Consider the following 20,364-nt stretch of genomic DNA (forward strand, 5'->3'; position numbering starts at 1 on the left):
TCAACAAGATCAATGTTTCATTACTTCTTTGATTGTAAATCTCAACTAATTTTGAACTAAATCAACTAGACCAATATTTCATTACTTATTTCACTATACACCTCAAATACATTATTTAAGCTATATACATCACCTACACTCCCACAGAAATAAAACAAGAGGCAATATCATTACAATTTCTAAAATTACTACAGCATTCACTTATTCATCCCCTATTAAATCTCAATTTACATAAACAAAAGTTATTAGTTATTGATATAGATTAAGATACTATATTACACAAAAAGAAATTACCACACTTCTTTCTATTCCGAGACTCTTACTATTTTTACTATTTTTCTTTTTGAAAACAAAACCTACATTATAGAAGACCAACTACCTATTTTTATTCTATGAAACTTTATCACAATTTCTGTTTTTATTAAGAATTCTTGGTTTATCGCATTTGACTCTGTTAGAACTTAGCAAGAACATATTCACCACTTATTGCAAGAAAATATTCGCCACTTATTGACACAAAGTCCTCTTCACCTCAACCCAAAAACCAAGGGTCAATCCCTTCCCCTCTCATATATATAAACACAAACCAACCCTTTCCTTTTCCTTCGATTTTGTCAAACCTCATGCAAAACACTTTCTTATTTTCATCGTAACCTTTTCACTTCACACAATTCCATAATACCCTTTTTGTCTTGTTCCTCAAACCATGGACATGGCCAAACTTTCTATTTTCCTCTTCTTTGCTTTACTGGCTACCGGCGCATTCGGTCAATCTCCTGCTCAGGCACCATCTCAGTCAGCCTCTTCCCCCACCGCCACTCCCACCCCTAAAGCCTCTCCTCCGCCGCAAGCTACGGCGTCCCCTAAGGCCACCCCACCACCTCCTCCAACATCTAAGGCTACTCCTCCTACTCCCACCGCTAAAGCTCCCTCTCCCACCTCTCACTCCGCTCCTCCTCCTACAAAGACAACCTCTCCTCCTGCACCAACACCTGACTCCGCCGAAGCCCCAACCGCCGAAACTCCAACCGACTCTCCTCCGGCTCCACCTACCTCCTCCCCCGCTACCGCCCCCACCGCTGACGCACCAGGCGTCACCGATGCTCCTGCGGATGGTCCCATTGCTCCTGGCCCTAGTGGCACCGCCGCCGCCATATACAGAGTGTCCGTTGGCGGATATTTTGCCTACACCGCCGTGTTATTGCTGGCGTATATATAATGATGTCTTCATAGTTGTGCATGGGGTTAGGGTTTGATTTTATCATATGCATTATTATTATTATAATCATGAGGGACTATATGTTCAGTTGGATTAGGAACAATGACGAACATTAGTGTTATTAATTTTTTTTTTATACTGTGATTGTTTTAGTGCTGGACGTGATTTATGACTATTTAGGGTCAAAATAATTGCATGCCTATCTTGTAGAATTGTCATTTTATGAATAAATGCTAGTTATACAAGTGGGTTGGAGTTTGAAAAATTGTTAAATAATTATATTTATTTGGTACAATAATTATTTTTGGATATGTAGTTGCTTTGGAGATTTGAACCTTATCAATTCTTAAACAATAAGGGCTTATTGTTTGTTAAACAACCATATATGTTAACAATGTTGGTATCCAACATTTGCAATTCATAATAGTTAAACAATCTTAATTTGCAAGAAAACTTTAATATTTTTATTATTAGTGAAAGAATGAAAACCTTAATTGATGAATGATTATGTAGGTTCATAAAATCTTGAAAAGTTAAGAGTTGAAGAGATGTGTTTACTCGTGGAACATCATGACATGTGTAAATAACAATTTCAACCAACATAATAACTTTTATCCCAATTCACATATCATAATTATGTGTCACTCTTTATCATTAGTTGATTGATTTAAATAATTGATAACTAAATTAAGAAATTATATTTTTCAACCGATCAAAGAAAAGTTGCATATGGTTATGGTACAAGGGGTGAGATAGTAAATGTCTTCCCTTCAAGACATGCTAAAATTCATTTGTCTTTACCTTTCAATTTAAATAGAGAAATTTTATATTAGCACTTAGAAACATCATTCTTGTATTTACTTTATTTTTAAGAGTTTTATGGATGACGACGGGAAAGAGTGAAATACTATATATTGATAGTATAAAAATATATATAATTAGTGTACCATTTATTCTTTATTTTGATTATTTTTTGAAAATTATGATGATCGAAAATGAATGATAAATGATCCAACGATAGTGTAAAAAATCTTAAATTATTAGTGTATAGATGAAATAAGGAATAATGAAATGGGAAGAGAAAGGAAGCGATGGAACAGGATAGAGGAGTAATGTTACCATTATTTGGATTTCTCCATTTCTTTTATTATACACAATATAGGGAGAATACTTTTGCCTGTAATTAAGGGTGAAAATAGGTCATGTCAGATTTTACCTTAAATAGGTTGAGCCTATATAGTATATAGGAGTCCGAGTCTCGCCTTAAAAAAAATTCAAAGCCTAGGTCTGAATTGTTTAAAAGATTGGTCTAATCTGTTAGTTTATTTAAAGATCTCTTATATTATATGATCATGAAATAGGTCACTATATCTACATTTAAATAGACTAAAAGACATACTTTTAACTAAACTCATCTAATTATAATAATTGAATAACATTTTTGTATGCATTTTATATTAAAATCACACATATAACAATATTACTTATATTAAAATATGCACAATGCTATATAATATAACTAAACAAGCCGCTTTGTTAGGCTTAATAAGCATTTTAGATGACATAAAGTCTGACCTATTAAGCTAAATAAGCTTTTTAAAAAGTCCGACTTATTAAATTAAATAGACTTTTTAAAAAAGTATGAGTCTAAAATGTCCACGGAAAAGTCTAGTCTAACCTAACATGTTATAGGTTACTGATACGCGACTTGACCTATTTCCACATTTTCATGTAACGGAAAGAGAAATGTTGATTTTCATTATACTATTTGACAAAAACTTTCCAATATTTCAAAATCAGAATAGGTGGTTGAGGAATTTAAAACTTAAAAAGGTAATAATACACTTAAAAACTTAAAGTCATTATGAACATATTTCCTTTTTTTCTGCCCTTCAGACAATCATCCCTATCAACAAAAACTTCTAATGAAATAAGATTGATGTTTTTTAATAGATAATTTGGTGATCATGATGTAATTAAGTTAGACCTTCAAAGAAATTTGTCATCGTATTAATTCTAAAAGATTATATTTAATATCAATTTACTCATGAAATTTGTCATAATATTAGTCACATTAAATTTATCACCCCTTTGTTAGACATTAAATATGTTTTGTGGCTAACTTTTTTTGATAAGCAAAATGTATTAAAATCAGCACAAGGGGTGCTAACCTAATACAAGCAAATATCAACTAGAGATATTCTTTGAATACATAGAAATATAATATTTTGGATCAGTACACCAATTCGAAAACATCAAAGTAGTTTGACCAATTTTTTAAAGGAACTAGGTCCAAGACCTTCCTTGAATCAAATCCAAAATGTGCACGTAGCTCATCTCCTTTTAAGAAAATATTAAATTATTTCTCATAACTCATATAGACCACACCATAGTGAACCACAACATCCTCCAATTCTTACCCCTTTTGAAAGTCTACCAATATCATCATGAGAGTTCAGGGAGTTAACAACAGTTGTAGAGTTCATCTCAAGAACTTGGAGCCAAGAATAAACTCTTTTCCAAACAGCAAAGGTAAACTCACAACTAAGGAAAAGATGCTTCCTAGATTCATCATGAGCCTTACAAATAGCAAATTTTATCTCCTCATTTGAGGAAATAACATTCATTTTGAATAACTCAACCTTAGTGGGAAGTCTATTCCTAATGAGCTTCCAAACAAAACAACAGATTTTTGATGGCACACAATTAATCTAAGACTTTAATAAAGGATTACCTATAGGTAGAGGGGGTGAATCAAACATGACGAGATAAGCAGATTTCACCATATAGGCTCCAGAAGTATCGGCACTCCAAGTCCACTTGTCCAAGGTATCTCCTTTTCAAGATTGGTGCTGCAAAAAAACATACAACTGAGCAACCCAAGTCTTTTATATATCCAACAACTCTCTGAGCCACTGAATATCCCAAACCCATCTATCATTGTTACAGTGTGAGAACCATCCCCTATCTCTTTCCAAATGTTGTCGTTGAACCAAGAACCATTATTCCCATATCTCGAACCAACTGTGCACAAATATTTCCCCCACCTAGAAGTAGAGGAGGAAATAGAAGTAAGAATAGAAGAACTAGCCCCATATTTTGAGTCAAGGACCTTGACCCAAAATGCGTCCTTTTCTGCCAACTTACACCACCTCCATTTCCCTAGCAAAGCATCATTAAACCGAGATAGATCTATGACACCCAAACCACCCTGAAACTTTGATTTACAAACCTCCGACCATGCAACTCAAGCAATACCTCTATAATTTCCATCGCGTCCCAATAAAAGTTCCTTTGCAAACAAGCGAGTTTCCTCAACACCTTCTTTGGAATTTTATAAAGAGAAAAAATATAATTAGGAATATTCGTCAGGACCGAGTTCACAAGAATTAACCTTCCTCCAAAAGAAATATGCTTGCACTTCCAAGAAGCAAGTCTCTTTGCCACCACATCAAGTGTGTCATTCCAAGTTGACAAACGAATAGAATTAGTCCCAACCGGAATGCCTAAGTAAAGAAAGGGAATGGAACCAATGTTACAAGCTAAGAAATCTAATGCCTCCGAAATGAAGAAATCAGATACCCCTATTGCAAACAAGGAACTCTTGTGAGTATTCACCTTCAAACTTGATGTTAGCTTAAAAAATCTTAGAATTGTCTTGATGCACCAAAGATTTAAATAAGTTGGCTTGCAAACTAAAATTGTGTCATCAGAAAATTGAAGATCACACACTTCCACTCCAAGTCTTGCCAACTTTGTAACCCTAAAAAAGCCCCAACCTGTTAGCATTTTGCATCAACCCTGCAAAAACCTCTACAACCATAAGAAAGAGAAAATGAGCCATAAGGTCTCTCTGCCTTAGACCTTTGGAAACTGAGAATTGTTCCGTGGGAGAGCCATTAACCTGGACAAATATAGAAGTAGATGAAAGACAATCATTTATCCACATACGCAACTTATCAGAGAAGCCAAACCTGGATAACATATAGTCTAAGAAATTCCAGTCAACTGAGTTATAAGCCTTCTCAAAATCAACTTTGAGCATCAATCAACCATCCTTGATCTTTTTCGTCGAATGGGTTGTCTCATTAATAATCACAGTTGCATCCAAAATATTCCTCTCATGAGTGAAAGCTGATTGAGAAGAACTAATTAGAGAGCTCATAACAACCTTCAAGCGATCTGCCAAAATCTTGTATAAGGACCCCACAAGGGAGATCGGTCTAAAGTCCTAAATCTTATAAGGACAATTAATCTTAGGAATTAGAGTAATAAATGAGGAGTTAAAACCTCTAGGAAGCTTTCCATTCGCATGGAACTCTTGAACAAAAAAGAATAACATATTTTTTTACAATATCGCAACAAGCCTGAAAAAACTTGAAGTTGAAACCATCTGGTCTTGGGCTTTTGTCACCAGCACAATTCCATATTGCAGCTCTAATCTCCTCCTCCCCAAATGTGGCATTCATAACCATATTTTGAGCATGTGATAATCTTTTAAAACTCACCCCATCAAGAGTAGGATTTCTTGATGGAATTTGAGAAAACAAAGACTTAAAGTACTTTGCCACTTCTCTTCTCAATATCTTATCTTCATCACACCAAGTATTATCAATCCAAACCCCCAAAATTTGATTTCTTCTTCTCCTATTATTGATGCAGGCATGAAAGTAGGAAGAGTTCGCATCCCCGTCCTTCAACCACCTGTTTCTGGACTTTTGTCTCAATAAAGTCTCCTTCCAGCTAGTTGTCTTCCACCAATCAACCACAAGAGCTTTCCTCTCATCAATTTGGATAGCATCCATATTAGTTGACTGACCAATAAGGTCTAAGGATTGAATATCCTTAGCCAATACACCCAATTTTGTATTAATGCAACCGAAAGTCTCCTTGTTCCAAACCTTGAGAGCCCTTTTTAAGTTCTTCAAATTTTCTTTAAAAATAAAGGCTTTTATACCCAACACACCCGAATCAGCCTAAGTCTTCAAGACTAGATCCTCAAAACTATGATGTTGAAGTCAACAGTTATTGAACTTAAAAGGAATTGGATCTTTCACCAGCGTCCTATGTCTCAAAATAATAGGACAATGATTAGAGAAATCTCCGATACAAGCCCATTGAGATGAGTTCGACCACCAAGAAAGCCATTCCGTAGATATGAGGAATCTATCCAATCTAATCATAGATCCATTTCCAGGGAAGGTCTATAAGCTGCATCTCCCTAATCCACTCATTGAAAAATCTGATTCTCTTCTGCATTGAAAGGATAAATCACCATTCCTCTCTGAATCACACTGAATAGCATTGAAATCACCAAGGAAACACCACATACCATTACCCAAAGAAACCTTCAAAGTTAAACAAATCTTCCCACAATTACTTCTTCAAGGTAAAATGGCAAGGGGAGTAAATAATGACAATAATACAATCAACCGTAGAAGACAACCAAGTTCCTTTTATAGCCAAAAAAACCCACTCCTCTAAAAGTTGACTGTTTCTAAAACTTCGTTGAATCCCAAATGCTAAGGACACCCCCTAAATTACCCAAAGAAGTGTTGAATTCCCAATCACACAAATTACTGCCCCTCAAACCATAACACAACTTATCATCACACAATTCCATTTTTATTTCTTGAATCCCAATAAAATCAATATTCAACTTTGAGATCAAACTTCTCAAACCCCCTTTCTTTAAACTACTCCCAAGACCCCTGGCATTAAAAGACAAACAAATCATGGATTCCCTGCACCTTCCATTTGATTAGTTTGAACAAGTCCAATCTTATCTCTTTCTTCAAGTGCTGAGATTTTTGCTATGATTTCCCCTTCTGAACCTGCATAGGATACACCCAGGCTCTTCCCCAAATTCCAGATTTTTCCAATGGCTTCTTCGCCACTTTTAAAATGAAGACAATTGGCAGAGCGAACATTTGAATCAGAAATTGAATTACTAATCAAAGAGTAAACTAATCTTCACTTGCTTCCTTCCCCTTTTAAAAAAGAGTCAACTTTATTAACCTTATTTCCTCCTCTCTCTCACCTTTCTTCTTCTTGAGCTTTGTTACTTGTTGAATAGCAAAGATAGGTTACAAGGGGGACATAATTTGGAGGCAAAATTTTAAGTGGAGGAGCTTGTTCTAAAGAGAGAGAGTTATTAAGTAGACTAGCACTTTCAGAAACATAAGAGTCCCCCTTGGACAACAAAAACGTAGATGGGTTTTTTGGGGAGATTTTGTTTTCACCAAGTAACACCAAAGAACAAGGAAATTGGGCTGTAGTAACTAGGCCCAAACTTGAAAAACCGAAGTCTTTAACACCCATCATCTCATTCCTCACGTTAGACAATAAAGGAACGTTACCTTCCTTGTTTAATTCCTCCAAATTAATTTAATTATTTAATTCTTCCATTCAACCCCTTTTTTCCCTTTTCTAGACCTTTCTTTGTCCCATTCAATATTTTGTTGTTGCCTGACACTTTCTTCTTCCTCAGTCTGGGAGTTCAAATCCTAAACCTCATTTCCAGTGTACATTATGACGATTAAGGAAAAACAATAACCAAAGTTGGGAGGATAAATTCACCAAAGAAAAAGTTGAAAGACACTAAAAATTTATAAAATTTGTGTGGCAAACTTAATATGTAAAAAACAAAGTTTGTCACAAACTTCTTTCCAAGATTATATGAATGACACTATCTTTTGACAAGTTAATGACTATCAAAACAAGGTTTTAATAACAAAGTCAAATTTCATAATTATCACATTAAAAAGGATTAAATTGATAACAAATATAATATTGTTGGTGCTAATATGTTAACACTTTTATTTAGTTGAATTTAATTTCCCCTACTACCCACTTTTTTATAAAGTTTTATAAGTACTTTCAGGAAATTTTCCGTCTTTTTTTCTACCTACTCGAATAAGTATTTATAGTTGACATGGAGTCTAGGTCACATGAAATTGATCTTGAAGAGTTATTATACGAAAGTCATGTTCATCCTATCTAAAGATCTTCATATCTGTGTACATGATTTTCATCAAATAATGTTAAAATAGGGATTAATGTTAAACTAGAATATGTTTTGAGAGAAAGCAATATAGTAGCAAATTTTATGTCAAAATTATAATAACCGGTGATGATGGTGTGAAGGTCCGAACACAACACCTATAAAAGTGGCTCATTTAGTAGAGATGAATCTTTCTAAGTTATTCTAGTTTTCTTTATTTCTAATGTACCAAAAAAACATCTATAATCTTGATAAGTAGCAATCATTTTATATTAAAACAAGAAGAAAAGCATAATAGATTTTGTAAACAACTAAATACTACAAGAACCCTGATCAATATCCTAAGAAAAATCCGAATAGACAAGACAAGAAAACAGAAACAGAGTGAAAATAGCAATAATAATACAAGAAAGATAGAAACAATTGAAGCACTGCCTCTGTCCTGGCTATCTCAGTTGAATCTCATAGCAGAAGCAAAACAAAGCAAATGACCCAATAAAAAATCAACATAGCAACAAATGGTGAAGCACTACTTGCTGAAGATGCACTTGATTTAGTGGAAGATGGTGTGGTGGTTGTGGCTGTGTTTGCATCAGAAGGTGAACCTTTCCCTGATGATGATGATGGTGTTGTTGTAGTAGGGGTAGTTTGTTTTCCTGCTTTAACAGTAACAGATAGCTTCATGCCACCAGAACAGTGTCCAGGAACAGCACATATGAAGTAATGAGTGCCTTCACTCTTTAGGGGAATGGTGGTGGCACCACTGCTATCTGTACTTAATGAATTTCCTGTAGTGCATGATTTGTAGTCACTTTCTTTTACTTCATCTACTGTGTGCCCAGCTCCATAGTTGAACACTATAACAAATATTGGTAAACTATGTCATGCACTATTATAGAATAAGAGTAATTTTGATGTTATGTTAATGTATTCTTTTTTTGTTGTCATTCAATAGTGTAAGACTGTTGTTTAGTGACCATAAAGTTATGAGTTTAAATACTGTAAATAGTCTTTCCGTTTATGGAGGTAAAACTACTTACATATAACACCAGACCCAATTAAAGGAGAATCTCATGCAATGGGTCGCTTCATACGATCATGTATAATTGTATATGTAAAGTAATTTTAAAATGACTACTTCCCCATTGAATCTAAAATTGCATGTAAAACTTACTTGAGTTTATAGTTTTCTTCTGATGTGACTTGATAGGTTTAATTGCATTCATAATTATATGATGTTTCAAACTCATTCAGTAAACAACTTCCATGATTTCACTCCAATTTGTTACACTTTTTAGTTAGCATTTGCCATATGTGGCATGACTATGATGTGAAAAGTTAATATAAGTATATGAGATAAACATTGAACAAAATCACAACACATCATTATATATATAAGTGTTAATTTTGTATTTATGTGTAAGACTTGCACCATAATCAAATTCTAATAACAATAACATATCATTGTGATTGAAATAGAATGTTCTTAGTTCTTACCAAGACTATCACCAACTGAAAAGGCCTTGTCACTAGTCCATGTGCTATAATCAGCACCAATTGTCCAACCTGAAGTATCTCCCACATTGTAAATAGCTGCAAGGGTTGGCATGGCAACGTTAAGTGCTAGCAATATGCCCAAAGACAAAACATTAGAGAATGCCATTTGATGAGATAGTGAAGTGAAAAACAGAAACAGAATACAAATGAGGCTTTGGTGATGCTATTTGAGAAGGGGTTTGCTTTATATAATTTAGGAAGAGAAAAGTATGGAATGGGAGTTGTTAGTGTTAGGTTCAGTTAGTCTCACTTTGCATGAGGATAACTTTAGTTACACTTCATACCTAATAGCAAGAAAAAGTGGGTCTTTTTTGTGTTCTTTCCAACTCTCATTATGTGAGAGATATAAAGCAGTGGTTGAGTGGAATTGTTATGTTGCAATTCCAATGTACTTGATAAAATATGTCTATAAGGCTTCACTTGTTGTAGGTATATATTTTTATGTATTGTAAATGGGAAAAAAATTAAGGGGTTAGGCTCATATACCCTATCTCCTTGGCCTGCCCAATATCTCGGTTATGGTTGGGAGGGTTATGTGTTGGTGCCTCAGAGGAACAGCTGTCAACTATATTGAATGAGGGCCCTTAATATTGTGCATAATTGCATAATCTAGATCATGATTTGAAAATGAATGTTTGCTTAGAACTTACTACTCATTGTTGACACACCAAAAAATTCCAAATAATAATTGTTGTGAAATAAGTCATTCTATTGCATTGTATCTTTTCTCCTTAAAATAACTATTTAAGTTATGAATTTGTGCTGATGTAAATGAATTATAGTAGAGGAGTATAGATTTATGTGTGTTATGTAAATATAATTTCACAAATACAAATCATTTTGTAATGCATAATGAGAGTCTCTCAAGGTTCCTAGTGATGATAAAAGTACAATTAATTGAGCTTCCTTACATAATTTGTTATTATTTTCTCTTTTAATCTATTCTCTTTTACTATTTGATTGTTAGTTACTTCCCAATAATAATAGATCTGGAACCATTTACCATAAATCAAAGACTTCCCCTATATAATATTGGCATGCCACAAAGGGATAATAATTGAAATTAGGTTTTTAAACATCAACATGTGCATAAAGTATGTCATTCAGTTGCTCTTTGTTATCACCCATAAGGAATACGATATATTTATCAAAAATATCCCCTCACCCAAAATATGAAATTAATTCTTTCTAGGTGTGTAACTGTTCCTCCCAAGAAGTGTCGTTCTTAGCAATCGAACCATTGAACTGGTCATCTTATATATTTAGCGGGACCTTAAACAAATAAACCAATACAGTTATTGGACATGTATTTAAAGCTTATAATTGCCAGATGATTTTAACCATTTAACCATATGTAAGAGGATGAAACTTTAGGTGCATTTCTTTAGGCGACTATGATTTTACTTTTTAATAAAAATAAAATATGTGTAACATTACATATTTTGTTCCCATTGATGAGCTAATTACACATGTGATATTTTTATTAGAAAATTAAGAAATTCACAACAACCCAAGTCATGGACAGTTATCTTATATAATTGGTTAATATTAATCAAAATAAAATGATATATTCTCTTACAAAAATGTTATATAACATAAGAAAATCAGAATAGAGTATCTTGCAAGAGATTCCTTTAGAAGGAAGCAAAAAAATGCAAGTTAACATAGAAAAAATGTGGTGAACATGGCTAATGGGAGAAGAATTTCTCTATGATAACAAAAAATGGGGTTTGGGGAAGAATGTGACATCTGAAATCTTGATTCTAACCACTTGATAAATGGGGAGTACATCTGTTGTCCCACAGTTTGTCTCACTCCATGTGCTATAGGTTTGTGATTGGTTAGAAAAATACTTAATAATTAATTTTAACTTAAATATATTTTTTCTGACTAATCATAAGCTCATAGTACATAGAGTGATGTAAATTGTGGGACAAAAGATGTGTACCCTTACCAAACACCATGACAGTTGAAACGATGCATCATTAGTTGCTTACTATTTAAGAGAATATATTGCTGTATAATATTGACCAAGTATATAGCATTAAAACTGTAAACATAACATGCAAAGTTAAGGTATGATAACATTTTTTAATGATACTGAACCAGAAAAATTACCATCATTGCATAAGAATTTATGTGTAGAACAAAGTTGAAATGATTGGGGCAGTTGGGTCCCTCGCTTTTCTGGCTAACTACTACTGTGCTTTTAGTTAGGTCATGGGAACAATCATCGGTTTGTTTGGTTGTAAAGAAGTTAAGGTAATAATACTAATTAGGTTCAATGATACGCTATGTTATAGGATTTAACTACATGAAGAAAACTCAACCAAAAAAAGACTAATTTATTAGATGAAAGAGTCTCATGACTTAATATCATATTGAGTTTGCTATTTTATTCAATATGAGACTCTCTTAATAAAAGCATCAATTGTTAAGACATAAACACAAGAGGAAAGTCCAACCCAGAAAACTAATCTATTAGGTGGAAGAGCCTCATAACTTAAGTATCACATTAAATTTAATATTATGCCAATACTCCTAACACTCTACCTTAAATTTTGAACACTAACTAAAAAGTGAACATTAAAGATGTATTGAATCTTCAATTATACAGTTGGTAAATATTATTAAATATTATCAGTTTATCTATCATTCTATTAAATTGTGTATCTTATGACATTCATGACACATCAGGTCAAGAACCTTGTACAAATGTTAACTAACTAGTTCTATAGGATATCGAGTAACTTTAATAGACAAAATTTGAGATAGCATAAGATTTTATAGAAGGAAGATGAATCTTTTGTGCTATCATTCATCACATTCTCTTCCACAACTTCATAATCTATAAAGAATCATGATTTTATAAAACCACTTTTCTTTACATTTTTTATAATCATTGACTAAAGTCTTTTGCTCTGAAAACAACAATGAATCACAGTGACTATCAGATATTCTTTTATAACCACTGATATTGATGTTTCTGGCTTTCTTAAGATATTATAACATTCCATTTCAACTAGTGTTACATCAGATATCTTGATTCCATGGAGATGTGATCATTCATTTACAGTGACTATCCTTGAATCACAAATGGCCGTGCTTACACCAATTTGTTTCTTCGTAACTCTCTAGTCTCTGGTTTACAAAAGGCGCAAATAACCTGTAAAACACAATTGAAATATACAATAGGCTTTGCATTAGCAGTAACTGTAAGAATGAGCAAACAATGAAAAAAGTCTAATGCAAGTGCATACAACATCAATAATAATGATATGCAGAAGGTAAACAATGGTATCAATCAGCTTTATCTGATTCTGCATCGTTCACGTTCAACTCGGAAGATGCATCTTTATCAGCCATCTTTGCTTCTGCCTCATTAATGCTCAACTCAGAAGATGCATCTTTAGACTTTGCATTCTCCTCTGCTGATAGTTTAACAAATCGGTTACTTCGTTCCAACCTGATTGGTCTTCCCATAAAAACCTGCCGGAGAACAATTTTCCACGCATCACCCCATATAAAATTAGTGTTCCAGATGCAAAGAAACACCACGAGAATGACCATCCCTATTTTCATTTATGCTTATTGAAATTATTAAAAATTAAGGGAAAGCCAAGGTTACCTTTCCGTCGAATTCAGAAAGAGCCTCATCAGCTTGTTTCTTGGACTTGAAGGACACAAATCCATAACCCGATGCCTTTCTAGGGTTATCATGAAATATCACCTCTGCAGAAACAACACTTCCACTACCAATTCCTGAATCAAAAAACTCCTTGAGATCCTTAGACCTTGCTTCATATGACAAGTTTGCAACAAACAAGTTAAATAATATTTCTGGCTTTGGTGCTGAAGTGGGTGGTGGAGTTTTCTTCTTTTTTGGTTTAGCGTAATTCAGTTTTATTATACGACCCTCAAACTCCTACACAGCATTAAAAAACCGCATCAAATCAAGGTCTACTGGTAAATAAAATATGCCAAACTGAATCCAATAACTAAAAACAGACAAAATGTCAATGTTACGGTTAACTAAGCATGCAGAGAAATCAAAATGACACGAGAAGGGAGCATGATTTTAAGTTGCAGTCATGTAATGTTTACTACAGTTCTGGACAATTAGGGAAAATGCAGCCCGATGCAACCACAACTAATACTATAGATGCAATTGGACCACAACCTAAAACCTTGGATGGGGCTAAAATGTTCAGTGACATGTTTTATTATACGAAAAAATTAATGAAAAAATGATATGAGATATAAAGGAACATTGATATATCGGGACAGAAGAAAAATAGAAGTCTTGGGTGGAATAAAACCACCATTCTATCCTATTTTAAACTATGCAATCCTAGTACCATTCCATTCTATAACACAGCCTCAAGGATGTGAAAATGGGTTTGCCGTACGCACTTTGTTAAGAGCCCCACATTGAGTAGAATAGCAAACTTAATGTGGTACTTAAGCCATGAGGTTCTCCCGCCTAATAGACTAGTCTTTTGGGTTGGGTTTTCCTCATGTGCTTGAGTCCTAACAATTGATGTTTTCATTGAGAGTTGTGTCGATAGAGTGAGTGAAGCCGCCAAAAGTCGATAGAGTGAGTGAAGCCGCCAAAAGTCCATAGAGTGAAAGTCACTGTGGACGTCGGCCCTTAAAGGGGCGCCAAAAGAGAAAGCCACCATGACGTTCTCTCATCTAAATATTAATAATAGACGATACATAACTAGCTATAAGACCAAAAAATAAGAGCTATATGAATCAGAAAGCTTACAGAAGATTCAAGATTTTTCATAGCTTGGAGAGCCTCTTCAGGTGAACCCATTTCCACAAACGTCAATCCTCTGTTTCGGGTCTTGTTATACATAGAAAGCTTGACCACCAAAACAAACATTAACCCTAATCAGAAAAAAATGAACACTGAATAACAACAACAAAAAAATCACTAAGCGAAGAAGAACAAAAACCTCGACTTCAATGACTTTCCCATATTTCTCAAACAAAGAACGAATGTCTTCAGGGGTAGTGGTCCAAGGCACGTTCTGAGCAAGTAACCTGGTCTCAGAAAATTCTTCATTGGGTTCCTCAGTTTCAGTTTTTTGCGTTTCTTCTACTTCTTGTTGTTGTTGGGTGGTTGATGAAAATCTGAGAGTGAAGTGAGAGTGGGTTTGTTTGGTTGTAATGAGGGATAGACGTAGAGAGAAATTGGTTATGGGTTGGTTGTGAAGAGATACGAAAGAGGTTTGAGGGTGTTGTGTAGAAAGGTGAGTTAGTGAAGGAGTCCATGGAAGATGTTGTTGTAGTTGTAGCGCCATTGATGAACTTCACAAAAGCTTCGCAGTGTCACACTCTGTTTCTCAAATGAATAAGGGATTTGTGATTTTGGGGTCCTCAGTAGTTGTTCAGTTTGGATTCAATACTCGACTTTGTTGTATAATGTCATCTCTTCCTATACTATTTTCATTTTCTTTTAATTAAAACTAGTAACTTACTCTATATATGATTAAAAACAAAAATATTATACATAGAGTAAATTATGCTGATACCTTTAGTGAAATTATATAAATTATCCTTCATTTTTTCTGCACTTACATAGACCCCTAATTTCTAATTTTCATTTTTTATTACACTGACCACCCCTGCATGATAAATAAGTGTAATCTTTCAAACAAAAAATGTGATAATTTAAATAATATCTCTTTAGAATTGTTGATGCAGTATAACAAAAAATAATAAAGATACATTGCTTTGTATATTATTTGGATTTTTAATCACAATATATCATATTTTGTTTAACTTAATTGCATTTATCATATTTAGAAATAAATGATAATGATGTTATGAAACTTCCTATTAAAATGTTACAAAGAAAAACCAACAAAACAAAATTGTCATGAACTTCTATATGATATGCTCAAAAGTCATATATTTGTAACATAACACAATTAAGAATCATATAATAAAACAATGAACTTTATATTCACTCGTTCCATATAAAATTTCATATAATTTATAGGATTATTATGAAACCTAATAACTTTATTAAAAAATCAACATGACTTTCAATAAGAGAGAGACAAAATTGTGATACTAAAATATATGAAAACTCAACAAATTTCCATGATAGTTGAATAAGTGATTTTTGATATGTCAAATAACTCAATAAGTCATTTTTATTAATAAATTATGGTGTAAATAAGTGATTTTTGTTATATATGTTTAGAAAAATTATACTGATTTTTTTAGAACTTGTTTTATATGAGGTATGATTTTAAATAAATTTCAACCCATAGGTTTGATTGTGTAGTGTGGGTATGTATGCATTAGTATCATGGAACTTTTTAGGAGAGAAAAGGAAGTGAAATGTGACAAGTGATGATGTGGAAGAAGTTCATTTTATTATATAGTTAATAAATTATTAAAATATAAATTGTAAAAATGTGATTATGTAGTATGAGTAAGTACATAGTAGTACTACAGAACCTTTTAGGAGGAAAAAAATTAAAGTGTAAGTGATTTGTGGCAAGTGATAATGTGAAATGAGTTTATTTTATCATATAGCTAATAGATTATTAAAATATACATTGTAAAAATGTGATTATGTAGTATGCGTAGGTATTAAAATATATTAAAACATACATTGTAAAAATATGATTATGTAGAGTAAAAAAAAATTCCACCCTAGAGTAGGGGTAGGGGCTGCTTTGGACCCAAAATATTTCCAACCTTACTTTTTTTGTAAGGAATTTTCTCTTATCTTCACCAATCTTCCTCTTTTTTCGAAGGATTCTTTTCTCCTCATTTTTCTTTTCACTCTCAATTTTGCACAACTTTTCCTTTCTCTCCTCCTCAATTTTATTTTTCAAAGACTTCTGATCCTCAATCACTTGCACAGGAGATAATGGACATGACACCATCTTTCGGTTTTGGTGAAAAAAGGTGTACTTGTTTGAGAATTCATCATGGATGGTTCTCTTGTCCATTTACCATGGACGACCCAAACATATATGGCTAGCCTTCATGTGAACTACATCAGAAAGAACTACATCTTTGTATTTCCCCATTAAAAATGAAACCTCCACTTGTTGGTTCACAATTATCTCCTCAATCTCACTTAATCATTGTAGTTGGTAAGGAGTGGGATGTGGTCTAGTCGCAAGGTTTACTTTTGAAACTAACCTTGAACTAACCATGCTGGTACTGCCACCATCAATAATTAATAGGCAGACCCTTCCTTAGACTAAACACCTAGAATGAAAAATGTTGGTCCTTTGATTGGCCTCCTTGGCCATGACTAGGCTTTCAAGCTAAAACTAGCTTTGATGACCACTTGATGACAACCTCTATGGGCTGCCTTTGTTGTATGATCGTATTTAGTTTGAAATTTTGGAGTTTTTTTAATTATGATTCGGTTTTGATGAATTCTTAGGGTTTTAGGTCACTTTTTGGTTGTTTTATGTAGGATAATTGGGTAGGAATGTATGTGTTTGGGATTATAGGTTTTAGGTCATAGTTTGGATGTGTAGATTAAGGTTTTGAAGAGTCTTGGCTGCGGAATGGTATATGTGATTAGGGTTGGTGATTTTATGGGTAAAGGTCTTGGTTTTATGTTGTAGGGTAGGATTATGTGGCTGTTTGGTTTTGCGGAAGGTGTATGAGGTTTAGGGTGGATAAAGGTGAGGACTTTATGTGAGGTTTTTGTGTATAGAAGATGATGGATGTAGGAAATTATGAACTGGATGTTTATAGAATGGTGAAAGAAGGTGATGGATTAGTGGATGAATGATAGAGTGTAGTTTGTCCAAAAGCTTGGCAGCTTGATAAGCTATGGTGTTCGCCACAAGCAAGGAAGCTTGATAAGAACTCAACAATGGCAAACGGCCAAAGAGATAGGGCTTAGGAGAAAACTCTCAACTAAAACAACTCAGATTTTAATAAAATTCAACTTAACTTTATTAATCAAAATCCAATTACATAAATAGGCAATCTGAATGCCTTGGCTGAAATAAAAATAATTGACTAAGTCCTAAATTTCCTAATTAACTTGAAATAATAAAAATTTCTAATTAATCATGTATATAAGATCCTAACTACTCATGTGCATCAAATCGTATTGGTTGAGCTGAAATTGTTTGCTTGACTTGACCTTGAAGTATTTCGGTTGGAATATAGTAGTTGATGGCTGGCTTAATTGTAGGTATTGGTTGAACTTGAATGCCTTTGAATGATTCAGCTTGGCTGAAACGATATCCCCTAAAATTTCTTGACTTAATCATGCTTTTAATTTGATTTGATTCCAAGCTGATTTGGAATGGATAATCAATAAGTCTCCTCACTTATTTCAAGCAATTTGAGGCAGACTTCCCTTGCTTCAGCTGTGCACTATCCTCAAATTAATTCATGCTAATTTAATTTGAAATGTCAAGCCTTATCTCATTGCGTTATTTTTTCCTTGATTTATGTCTTACCTTATCATGTGTTGATTTGAACCCAATCTGATTTGGCCAAGGGAATTCCATATTTATCTTTAAGAAAGAAAAAAATAGAACTCCATAACCAATCTGGTTGATCTCCCTTGACAATAGCCGCATCCTCTAGCTTCTTGCATCCTTCCTATTTTCATGCCATCTTGTCTTGAGTCATGCCATGACTTGTAAGACTTGACCTTGTCTCCATTGTTTCACGTGCCAAATGTCTATGACTTAGTATAGATTAAATAATTAGCCACTATTAAACCATGTTATAAGGAATTAATGAATAAATTCCCAACCCCCCAAATTACATGAAATAAATTAAAATACTTACATCAAATGAATTAAATTCCTAAGATAAAACTAAACCCTAAGACTACCCATGAGAATAAATTCTCATTTATTAAACTTAAGCAAATAAACAAATTGACTAAAATTTATCATAATTTCCTTCCAAGAATATGAATTCCAAGTGACTCTCCTAATTGTAAGATTGTCCTCCACAAATCATAGGTTGCCCCCTTTGGTTTACATCAAGTGGGTAGGTTCGTCGTACTACCATGTAACCTTTTAGGAGAGAAAAATTAAGGAGAAAGTGGCATGAGACAAGTGACGATGTGGAAGAATTTTATTTTATTATATAGTTAATAGATAATTAAAATATACATTGTAAAAATGTGATTATATAATGTGGGTAGGTACATAATAGTGTCATTGAAACTTTAGGAGAGAAAAAATTAAGTAAGAAGTGACATGTGACAAGTGATGATGTGTAATGAGTTTATACATTGTAAAAATGTGATTATATAGTGCGAGGAGGTACATAGTAGTGCATTGAAACTTTTAGGGGGGAAAAAGTTAAGGAGGAAGTGACATTTAGGTGCAATTAGTATTTTATTATATAATTAATACTTTATTGAAATATATTAACATATATTGTAAAAATCTGATTATATAGTGTGAGTAGGTATATAGTAGTATCATGAAACCTTTTAGGAGAGAAAAAGTTAAGGAATAAGTGACATGTGGCAAGTAATGATATAGATTAAGTTTATTTTATTATATAGTTAATAGATAGATAGATAAATTGATTTCTTTGGAGATGAAACTAAGAAGAGATAAAGATGTGATTATATAGTGTGAGTATGTACATAATAGTGCAACTTTTAGGAGGGGAAAAATTAAGAAAGAAGTGACATGTATCAAGTAATGATGTGAAATGAGTTTATAGATTGTAAAATATGATTACATAGTAGTGTCGTTGAAACTTTCAGAAAGGAAAAAGTTAAGGAGAAAGTAACATGTGACAAGTGATGATGTGGAATAAGTTTATTTTATTATATAGTTATTCGATTATTAAAATATATTAACATACATTGTAAAAATATAATTATATAGTGTGTGTATGTATATAGTAGTACATGGAACCTTTTAGGAGGGAAAAAATTAAGAAATAAGTAACACGTGGCAAGTAATAATGTAGAATGAATTTATTTTATTATATACTTTATAGATTTGATGGGTGACCCTTAGAACAACATTCTATAATAGGTGTTAAACACATAGCACTTCGTACTCTACTCTAATGCTTGGATTGGGATGGTCACGAATGGGCCAACAGAATCACAATTTAAGTAAACCTGTTGCCTCCTCTTAGTGATGATTTGAGTGTAACATTTATGTATTGACAGTATAAAGAATTATATATTTTCACTGCATTATTCATCATTCATTTGTATTAGTTTTATTTAAGAGTCAATGATGATTGAAAATAAATATAGATGATGCATTAACAATATAAAACCTCTTACACTATTAATATATACATCTTTTTTCTCTTCTACTTAATCATCATCTACTCTTAAAACAAATAATGGTAGATGATGATGTGATGACTATGTACAAATCTTTATGATGATGACTATTTCTATCTTCTCTTTTATTCTCCTTACACCTCTTATACCGAAAAGAATAATGCATGCATAAGATTGATATTTTCCTTTTCAAATATATATGGCATATTGTAAACATTTCCTGTTGTTTTATTTAATTAACAAGCAGTGTACTCGTGTACTTGCACGGGTCGCTTCTTTGTTTATGCATAATGCATAAATAAT

General features: G+C 33.1%; 3 protein-coding genes across 6 annotated transcripts; 1 reads left to right on the plus strand and 2 right to left on the minus strand.

Annotated features, from left to right (window-relative positions):
* The first annotated feature begins 593 nt into the window (after positions 1 to 593).
* On the plus strand, positions 594 to 1,396 carry LOC109340716 (classical arabinogalactan protein 4-like). Its single transcript, XM_019578438.1, has one exon. The coding sequence runs from the start codon at positions 707 to 709 to the stop codon at positions 1,217 to 1,219; it is 513 nt and encodes a 170-aa protein (XP_019433983.1). The 5' UTR covers positions 594 to 706; the 3' UTR covers positions 1,220 to 1,396.
* A 7,145-nt stretch (positions 1,397 to 8,541) lies between these two features.
* On the minus strand, positions 8,542 to 10,116 carry LOC109340714 (blue copper protein-like). The gene is made up of 2 exons (XM_019578435.1): positions 9,720 to 10,116; positions 8,542 to 9,079 (listed from the first exon to the last, which is right to left on the minus strand). Exons 1-2 carry the CDS (start codon positions 9,883 to 9,885, stop codon positions 8,685 to 8,687), a joined length of 561 nt encoding a protein of 186 aa, XP_019433980.1. The 5' UTR covers positions 9,886 to 10,116; the 3' UTR covers positions 8,542 to 8,684.
* Positions 10,117 to 12,749: 2,633 nt separating this feature from the next.
* On the minus strand, positions 12,750 to 15,123 carry LOC109340717 (28 kDa ribonucleoprotein, chloroplastic-like). Of its 4 annotated transcripts, none has more exons than XM_019578439.1 (5): positions 14,744 to 15,123; positions 14,551 to 14,649; positions 13,408 to 13,704; positions 13,040 to 13,268; positions 12,750 to 12,945 (listed from the first exon to the last, which is right to left on the minus strand). In XM_019578439.1, exons 1-4 carry the CDS (start codon positions 15,089 to 15,091, stop codon positions 13,080 to 13,082), a joined length of 933 nt encoding a protein of 310 aa, XP_019433984.1. In that variant the 5' UTR covers positions 15,092 to 15,123; the 3' UTR covers positions 12,750 to 12,945; positions 13,040 to 13,079. The 4 variants fall into 4 exon arrangements, 3 of the variants coding, with proteins under 3 accessions (XP_019433984.1, XP_019433985.1, XP_019433986.1); XR_002106828.1 differs by having other exon boundaries at positions 12,755 to 12,820; positions 12,970 to 13,268; XM_019578440.1 differs by having other exon boundaries at positions 12,775 to 12,909; positions 13,043 to 13,268.
* Between the last annotated feature and the right edge of the window lie 5,241 nt (positions 15,124 to 20,364).

The sequence above is a fragment of the Lupinus angustifolius genome, unplaced genomic scaffold (genome assembly GCF_001865875.1).
Source record: "Lupinus angustifolius cultivar Tanjil unplaced genomic scaffold, LupAngTanjil_v1.0 Scaffold_235_2, whole genome shotgun sequence".
Lineage (NCBI taxonomy): Eukaryota > Viridiplantae > Streptophyta > Magnoliopsida > Fabales > Fabaceae > Lupinus > Lupinus angustifolius.

Bases quoted from the DNA above. Each gene is read 5' to 3' on its own strand.
- LOC109340717 (XM_019578439.1), bottom strand. From the start codon at position 15,091: ATGGCGCTACAACTACAACAACATCTTCCATGGACTCCTTCACTAACT. The intron at 14,650-14,743 runs GTTTTTGTTCTT...TTGGTGGTCAAG, and splicing joins GGAAAGTCATTGAAGTCGAG to CTTTCTATGTATAACAAGAC. The intron at 13,705-14,550 runs GTAAGCTTTCTG...AATGCTGTGTAG, and splicing joins TGAAAAATCTTGAATCTTCT to GAGTTTGAGGGTCGTATAAT.
- LOC109340714 (XM_019578435.1), bottom strand. From the start codon at position 9,885: ATGGCATTCTCTAATGTTTTGTCTTTGGGCATATTGCTAGCACTTAAC. The intron at 9,080-9,719 runs GTAAGAACTAAG...TATTTGTTATAG, and splicing joins TTCAGTTGGTGATAGTCTTG to TGTTCAACTATGGAGCTGGG.
- LOC109340716 (XM_019578438.1), top strand. From the start codon at position 707: ATGGACATGGCCAAACTTTCTATTTTCCTCTTCTTTGCTTTACTGGCT.